Source organism: Poecilia reticulata, linkage group LG20 (genome assembly GCF_000633615.1).
Source record: "Poecilia reticulata strain Guanapo linkage group LG20, Guppy_female_1.0+MT, whole genome shotgun sequence".
NCBI classification, from domain to species: domain Eukaryota; kingdom Metazoa; phylum Chordata; class Actinopteri; order Cyprinodontiformes; family Poeciliidae; genus Poecilia; species Poecilia reticulata.
Window position 1 is genome coordinate 19,606,753 of NC_024350.1, and position 9,302 is coordinate 19,616,054.

General features: G+C 39.5%; 1 protein-coding gene across 2 annotated transcripts in view; it reads right to left on the bottom strand.

Moving 5' to 3' along the window:
- arhgap21a (Rho GTPase activating protein 21a) overlaps positions 1-9,003 on the bottom strand; it is a 42,112-nt gene extending 33,109 nt beyond the window's left edge. For both annotated transcript variants that reach the window (XM_008396485.2, XM_017301889.1), the window contains exon 1: positions 8,910-9,003. In XM_008396485.2, coding sequence (XP_008394707.2) covers positions 8,910-8,988 — 79 coding nt within the window. In that variant the 5' untranslated portion in view covers positions 8,989-9,003. The remainder of the gene's footprint in view (positions 1-8,909) is intronic.
- Positions 9,004-9,302: the final 299 nt, after the last annotated feature.

Genomic DNA, 9,302 nt, shown 5'->3' on the forward strand with positions numbered 1-9,302 from the left:
AGGACATTTCGAACCAGATTTCCCAGTTTTTCAATTTAATAGTTTGAAACACTAATGAATAAAAAAACCTGAGAAGTTGTGTATGGTAACTTCTCAGCCCTTCTTCGCTGTGTTTATTCACTTTGTTTTCAGTTCAACTGCACAGCACTGCCTCCCTCTTGTGGGCTGGCATAGTACTGCAGCAGACTAACAATGTTTAGTTTGTCTGCATCCAATAAAATAACTAAACTACTTTAGAAACAACTAAAGGAAGAGCATCTGGTTCCAGATTTAACTGCAGACAATATAAAATAACATAGTTACATATCTTGCAAGGTGAATTCATTTTTAGCTAAAGTACTAAGCAAAAACAGATATTCATTTAAAACTGAAAACCCCCATACTGAAGCAGATTTTCTCAGAAACAGAGTAACATTTCATGATCTACTCTTTCTGACTGCAACCCTCCTTTCTGACCGCTTCAGTGAAGCGCATGCTGCATGCTGCAGTGAAGCGCATGCTGCATGCTGTACGTGCATCTTGCCTACAAACACACTCCCCCCCCTCCCGTCTCTCTCCAACCTCACCGAACTCTTCAGCACAAATTGGATTCTGCAAGTTTCCACGCCTGGAGCTGGATGAGTGGGATTACATGTGGAAATCTCAAGCTTTGGACATTTTTAATGCTCCAAAGTGTCTTAGTAAAAGAATAAACTGCAGCTGGCTTTAATTAAAAACACAAGTGGCGACTTCAGCTGCTCCAAAACGCAGAATTACAGTTTAAAACCTGTTCAAAGCAACATTGGTGTTTTCAGAAGGAGTTAATAGTTACAAAAAATGAGTTTCTGAGTCTGATAATGATGCAYWSAAGGAGTTAATAGTTACAAAAAATGAGTTTCTGAGTCTGATAATGATGCATTCAAGGAGTTAATAGTTACAAAAAATGAGTTTCTGAGTCTGATAATGATGCATTCAAGGAGTTAATAGTTACAAAAAATGAGTTTCTGAGTCTGATAATGATGCATTCAAGTGCCATTTGTAAACCTTTTCATCTATAATAATCTGGTTATAAAGTACGAGTTCCAATGACAGATTATTTCCTTTACAACATGCTGTAATCTGGGATATTTTGCTGTGAAATTTAATGTCATGAATCTGTCAGCAGCCATCTTCAATCAGAGGCCTCTACAGATTTGTTGTAAGATTGACTGCTACTGGAGCTCCTTCCTGCCCAAAGTATCACCATCGACAACAACAATGCTTTAAAATACATGGATGAGAATATTTCAGTAATTTTTGAGGATGCATAAAGTATTTATATATAAAAATGCAAATAAAAATATAAATATTTGCAGCACCACTTCAACCCATCTGGCTTTATCACTAGTTAAACCGCATGTCTTGGCTTTTATGATGCAAGTTAATATATTAATCATTCAATCTTTTACAGCAGAAGAAACACATTCCTAATTTATAAATGATTATTTTTCTTCACCTGAGTGAAACAGGAGATTCAGTTTTTATATCATTTGTTTTATCACAGCCTGAGCTTTGATTTGAGATTGTAAGATGTGAAACTCAGGCAGAAAGAGAACCGGTTTGAAGAACTAGGTCACTGCATATCATCAGAGCCAAAACTTCATTTATTACACTGACATCGACTCGCTGGGCACCGATGTTTGAACAAAACATTAAAAATAAGCGTTTCAATGTAAAAGTGATGTTGATCTAGTGTTAGAAATGCAGCAGCAAAAAAAACATGTTATTTTTATTTACAACGTTTAAATCTTTCTCCAAGTCGTCCACAGGAGGGTGCTAACAGCTTCACTGCTCCTCTTTCCTTTCATCCATCCCAACAGAACCAATCTTACCTGATTTAATAACAAAATAAACAACGCTTCATCACTAAAATGCTGCTAGTTTCACGTTTCCTCTCTGATCCTGTCGCTCATAAACATTCAGGAGGTTAATATAACTAATGGCTCCCAAACTGGGAACAAACCATGAGACGATGGAAATTACCTCTAGAAATCAGGAGTCAGGTTTTAAATTTGGAAACTTTAAAATGACGGACGGACGGATGGTTGGATGAACAGTTGGATGAACGGATGGATGGATGGATGAACAGTTGGACGAGCAGATGAATGGATGAACAGTTGGATGAGCAGATGGATGAGCAGATGGATGACCTTCAGGCTGACTCTAACTGGTCTCCTGTCTGCAGGTAGCAGCTCCCAGTTAGTCCAGGTCTCTGGTTTGGCAGCCGGCCCCACCGCCCCGCTGGGCCCGGCTGTGTGGGCCGGCCCGCCGCTCCCATGTTGTTCTGGGTTAGATAATATTATTCTACAGAGAGTTGGGTCTGCTGCCAAATCCCTGCATTAACCTTGGCGTAAAAACATGGCCTGCTTCCACATTAGCATTAGCGCTCTCACGTTTACAAGCCGCCGCAACCACATGCAGATGTACGAACAAACACGACGTGCTGCACATGTGGTGCGGCCTTCCAGCCCAGAGGAGAAGGCCTTTGTTTATGTTTAGATGATTATCTGCAGCAGGTCGGATCCACAGGAGAAACCTGATGACGGGAAGCGTAAAATCCTGGCAACCAGGATAGTGTGGGAAGGTCAAAGCACAAGTACACTTCACATGAAATTAAAACTCAAATTTCCCTCAAAAACCACTGAACTTTTCCCATCAAACACGGTCAAACACCTCTAAATGCTGAACTCTGAAAACCAGGTTGTTCAAAGTGAAGTGCGTGGGCCATTTGCGGCTCACTGCAGTGATTTTGTACGGCCCCACAACCACAGTCAATAATAAATTTAATAAATTAGGACAAAATGACGACTTTTAAATTAAAATCTACATACAAAAACCTTACATGCAACACAAACTGATAATCTTTTCCAAGCTTCCTGGTTTCTTCCTGTTGTCATGGTAACTAAAACCTCATCTACTCATTGATTTGTACTCTAAAAAACACACTGGTGCACCAAAATCTGCTTTTAATTCCCACATTAAAACTTATCTAAATACAGAAAATGTTTTGGTGAAGACGGACTAAGAGTTTGTTTTTATTGCTGACAACAGACAAAATATTTTTTCTGTTTTCTTTAATAAAGATCAAAACAATAAGCAAACTGCTTACATTTCATTTAACAAGGAATACATGCAAAAATTATTCGAAGTCGAGATCTAAAATATATAGAATTTCTTTATTTGTTCAATTAAAATATGTCATGTTTAGTTTATTGTTGATGAGGTGACCAAAAAAAACAAACACATTTTGGTATTGTTAGTTTTTAAAACTTGCATTTTTCAGATGACAATTTTGGCCCAGGTAATAAAAAGTTTACTTTTTAGAGCGCGTTGGCTGTTTTTAGAAACACTGGTCACTCAAGTGGAAGTATGAAAACATGCAAAATGTGAATTTAGCATAATATGTCCCCATTTAAAGTACCTAGCAAATTGACAACATTTCAGGAAAATGTCCAGTAAATTCAGAAAAACACCTGCTAAGAAGAGCCTGTTTTCACATTTGGTTCCATTGGGGACCAACGTTGCAACATTTGTTACATTTTCAGCTGGTGAGGATCACTTTCTCACTGCACTGGGTCAAATGAACCAAACCTTTCAAAAAACAGTTTCCCCTCCCCACCTGTGGTGGCGCTGCGCCAAGAACCGGTGATGTCAATGACACAAGAAGACACTGACACAGCTTCCTTCTTCACAAAATGTAAACAAAACGGAGTAGCATCAGATTTTAGCAGCTGTGGGATTGTGATAAAAGACCACGAGCCATTCCTCCTGCTAACACTTTTGTTTTGCTTGCATTTACCCAGAATGCCCGGAGTTATAGTCCACTTCCTGCATTTGGGGCGGTCTCTGGCCTGCTTGGCGTTTACATATGCATTCAAACCGCACCAAACCGAGACCTTGGTTTGTGGGTAGACCAGAGTTCGCTTTTTTGTCCACATTAGAGTTCGATTACGCAAACAAACCAGATCTTCTAGCCAACAAACTAGTTTGATTAAACCCAAATTCCGCCAAGGAATCAAACCTCACCTGTTACAAACTGTTTGTAATTGTGTGTCTAACTTTAAATATTCGTGTTAAAGCCTCAAACTGACGACGCTGCTACATCTGTCCTCACACATACTCTCCTCAAAACACAGTAAAACACATACATGCCTGGTGTTTTCCCACCAGAACAGGAAGGTGGGAGAGTTCTTTCCATCACTTTTTTCAGATGAATTACACATACCAAAACCCACTAGGGTGGAAGAAATTAACATCACACTGATACATGCAGCTAAAATATATCCAATGATTTGTTTTCTCTTTGCTAAATGAGGCAAACAACAAAACAAGGGAGATTAGGTTCAAGCAGGGGAACAAGTGACAAACATCTGGAGCTTGTTGGTTTAATTTCAGCCTCAAATGCCCGATCTATTTCCAGGAAAACTGAAAATAAGCTAAACATTCCCTGGAAAAGATTATCCAACTGTACCTAGCAGAGCTAGAGAGCCAATAAAAGGAAAAAAGAATGTGAAGGAGTGAATGTGCAAAACTTAAATTAATTTTCAAAACTGTTGGGAATAATTGAGTGCCAGCTTCTTCGTTTGTTCTAACAACGTGACAGAATGAGTGACAATTAACACAAAAACTAAGGTCAGATCATCATTAAATTACTAAATTAACAGGAAGAAGCACAAGATTTTGAGTGAGAAAAATGGTTTTTCACCAAACCTGACCTTGAAATCCAAAATGGCTGCCTTTTATATATATAATAACACTTAAAGCAGTTTGTGTTTCATTATTTTGCACTAATAGTATCTGCTAAATTCAATAAAATTACAATTAATTCACATCAAAAATTATCTTATTTCATCTTGAAAAACAGCAAGTGAAATTTCCTACCATATTTTCTTATACAAATCCCCCCCAAAAAATCTCTTGTCAATTCCTAAATTTCTACTTTTTAAAATTTTAGAATATAATAAATTACAATTTCTACTAGAAATAAATTTAAAAAATCTGTTAAGAACTGACTGAAGTGAAAAAAGCGCATTTTTTATTAATTGTTATTTTTAAAACACCAAAGACGTACCAAATAGTAATTTTTGTTTACCTTTACACCTGTACTCCACTGAATAGATGGGTTCTCTCTGGGTACTCCGGCTTCCTCCCACTGTCCAAAATCATAACTGTTAAGTTTAGTTATTAATCTACACCAGGGCTGCAACTAATTGTTATTTCAGTTATCGATTAATCGATTATTGTGACGATTAATCGGATAAAAAAAATCGGCACATTCTGCAAATTTGTCATTTAACCACTAAATCTTATTTTATACAAAAACATATACAAAGAAGTAAATAAACAACTTCTACAGGGTGTAACTAGAACTATGTGAGCTGAGGAGTACTGGGTAGGAAATATTTACACATTAAATTATTTTTATTTGCCTTACATGTAAAATGTAATTTATTTATTTTTTGCTTAATTAGTGCTCTAAATGTTGTCCTTGCAGCAAATTGCCTTTTTTAAATCGATTAATCAGTTACTAAATTAGTTGACAGTTATTTCAATAATCGATTAATCACGATGAATTCAATTAATCGTTTCAGCCCTACTCTACATTTCCATTCAGGATGATTGTGTGGAGTCGCTGTTCACATCTAGAAAGCGCAAACAGACAAATACTGGTATGAAGAAACTGGATAACAAGGAAAGAGGAGAAAAGCGAGGCGTGTTTGAAAAGGCTCACTGGAGAAAACAGGAATCCTGTTTGCTTGTGCTGCCTCGCATTCCCTCCGCAGACTTTATGGGAACAAATTGAAATCCAAGCAAAAACGAAAAGGAGAGAAAAGTGAGGAAATAAAGTTGGGAAGAGACTCATGTTGAAAGAAAAGCAAATATTTTAACAGATGGGGAATTTTTTGTGTGTTGCTCCTCTTGCTGTGTGGTTTAACAAGCATTGTAGAAAAGAAAAAAGAAATTTGGGATTTTACCCTTCAACAGCTTGTTAAAACACACAACGGGACCGGAGCAGTCACAGGGAAAACGACAGAAATTTAGATTTGGGATAGCAGCCTCTTGGTATGTACACAACTGCTGTGAAAGCAAATAAACTCAGAAACTCCAGCTTGGTTTTCATAGAGTTTAAAGAACTAAAGCTTGTTTGTGCATTTTGTTCTTTCTGGAGGATTGAAGAGTATCCAGCGGCAACACCAAGCGGTCAGCCGACCCCCACCTGCTGCGCTGACCTGAACGCTCAAACCTCCAGGCACATGGCTTGTATTATCTGTCCGCGTTTCGGTGTCACTTCCCATAGCTTTTCGCTGACGTTATGAATGTTTTGGACCGATTGCAGCCGCAGTCGTCACATAGCAACCACAGCCACAACAACGTACGTATCAACAAGAGAAACCACTAAAATCAAAGTCATGACGACGTTCTTCACTGTGGATTAAATATCAAAGGTTAAAAATGGCTAAAATGGCTTGTGTTGTGCTGCAGGAGGGACTGGTGAGCCTCGCAGGGCAGACAAGAAAACACGGATAATCTCAACGCATCAGCCAGGAAGTTACAGCTTGGACACCAATGGAACAAACAAGTCAGGCAAATGCAACCCAGATGCAATACTTAGGAGGAATGGGTCAAAATTCCAGCAAAATATTGTTAGAAATTTGTGAAAGGAAAAACAAACCTCTCATTCATTATTCTAGCTGAACTAAAACGGATAAGGTTTGGTCCGACTGAGGCTGTTTTCCCACCCGATAGTCCTTTAGACCCGGTTCAATTTGGGACCAAAGTTGCAACATTTCTTACATTTTCAGCTGCTGTGGTTCGCTTTCACGCTGCAAAAACGAACAAAACCTTTTGAAAAAGCTGTTCCCCTCATCGCCTGTGGGGGTGCTGCAGCAAGAACCACAGAAGGAAACAACTGAAAACATCAGAAAAAGACAATGACTGCAACTTCCTGCTTCACAAAATGTAAACAAAGGCGTAACGCCAGATTTTAGCTGTTGAAGGATTTCTCTTCTGTCGTTGGTTAAAGATCGCAAGTAATTTTTCATTTAACGCTTTACATGCGCATTTGTTTCGGCTGTTTTTACCCAGAATGCCCTGCACTTTAGATCAGCTCCTGCTTTTGAAGTGGTCTCTGGTTCATTTGGCATTCACATGTGCATTCGAACTGCATCAGAGTTCACTTTAACCAGACTAATACCGAGGCTTGTAGGCGGACCAGAGTTCACCTTTTTGGTTAGAGTCCAAACAAACTGAACTTTCCAGGCAGACAAACTGGAGTTGGATTAAAGCGGACTACACACGGCTGGTGGGAATTAACCCCTAAAGTCAGACAGAAAAGTTAAACCGTGTATGTAAATATCAGGTTTCAGCTACACATCTTGCAACATATGAAGTGTTTATCTACTTAACTATCGACTTTTTGCAGGAATTCCCAACATTCCTGATGTTAGTTTCTGAAACCCTGCGGCGGTACCGAGCTGTCAGCAGATTGAAAATGACCCAAATCTCTCCCTGGACGGGAACGTTTCTGAGCGTCCTGGGAGAGATTTGGGTCATTTTCAACAACAGGAGGGAAGGAAGAACATGGAGGAGTTAATTTTGTTGGTGAGGGGTGAGAGGAGGAATGTGACACCACAGGCTCACAGGGGAGGATGAGGGACACTTACAGGAATCTCTCTAATTCCCGTTTGAGAACATTGAGGTCAGATTTATGTCAGATGCTCCACTGACCCTCCTTTCACTTCCAGGATTTTTTTTTTTTACACTTTCGCTGCCTACTGGTGACTCAACAACTGTTGAAACACCCGACTTCCTCCCCCAGTCGGGGCTCTGGAAGCTTTCCAAGACAAACAAAAAGCTAAAGATGGATTATCTTCCTCTCTGTGCAGCTATTTCCAAGAAATAACTGATGTTTGCTTTTATTTTGAAACACTTCAGGAATCCCAGATAAGCAACTCAGGAACGGGGAACATTCAAAGTTTCTGCAGACGACCGCAGGCGTACATGGAGGCAAGATTTGCGGCTGTGTGTGTACATATGGATGTGACTGATGTGGCTGTTTGAAGGTTTCTGATGAAGAGCAGCAGAGCGGTGCTGCTGGGCCGCAGACGTGAGCCGCATACCGAACGGCTGGAAAGACGACGAGCCGGATGCTCCGAGGAATGCCGAGGCTGCGCCAGGATCAGAGTACGGGCTGCCAGGGCGGCCGCGCCAGAGCAAAGACCGCGAACTGCATCGCTACCTCACAGTTACTATATGTACGGAAGAGGATTAGTGCCACTAATAAAAATATTACTTTAATTTCAGAATTCTGACTTTTTTCCTAAGATCTCAAACTCTTGTCTCAAAATTTCTACTTTTTTCTCACAATTGTGACCTTTTTTATTCAAATTCTGACGTTTACCACAAAGTTCTAACTTGTTTTTTAGAAGTCTGACTTTTTTCTCAAAACATAAACTTTTTTTTTCTCAGAATTTTAACTTTTTTTCTTGGAATTTAAACTCTCGCAGAATTTGGACTTTTTTTTTTTACTCAAAATTTTATTTTATTTTTCTGGCTACCTTAATGTTCTTCCGCACATAAGAGACAGCCACAGCTGTGATGTGTGTCTTTGAACAAGGAAAACAACCATTACGGCTTTTTTAAATCATTGGAATTGAAATACAGCTGCAACAAAAACAGCTTTCTATGGATCAGTTTCTGCTCATATGTGAAGCAATACATCAGAGCAACAAGCGGTCAATAATGATTCAGCTCCCATTTACTGGAGCAACAAGCAGAGATGAGATTAAATGGTTTGCTGTGTTTTCCTCAGTGAAGCACCTGGGGTCTCACACAGCAAACGTCACAGATGGAGGCAGAAAACAAACAGACAAGTTTTGTTCTGGACTCACCTCGACTGCCGTTTTCGTCATCCTGCAAAACAAACAGAGAAGAAATCCTGTCAGATGGTTTATTGAAACGGTTGGTCATTAGTTTATGGAACCAGCTCTTCTTTATGACATTGTTCTTTTACACCAATTCCCAGTAATTTGGAAGGTACTTTGATGGAAGTCAAGTAGAAATGAACTGCTTAACTTCCAGTTAACATCGGTCGGTATTATGGGTTCATGTTTTTGGTGTTTTGGTTTCAAAAACTTCCAGAATATTGAGTCACGTTCAACTGGCAAAGCCCCGTTACTTAGAAACCCCAGAGAATCCCAGCCACGTTACCTAGCAACCCCAGAGAATCCCAGCCCCGTTACCTAGCAACCCCAGAGAATCCCAGCCCCGTTACCTAGCAACCC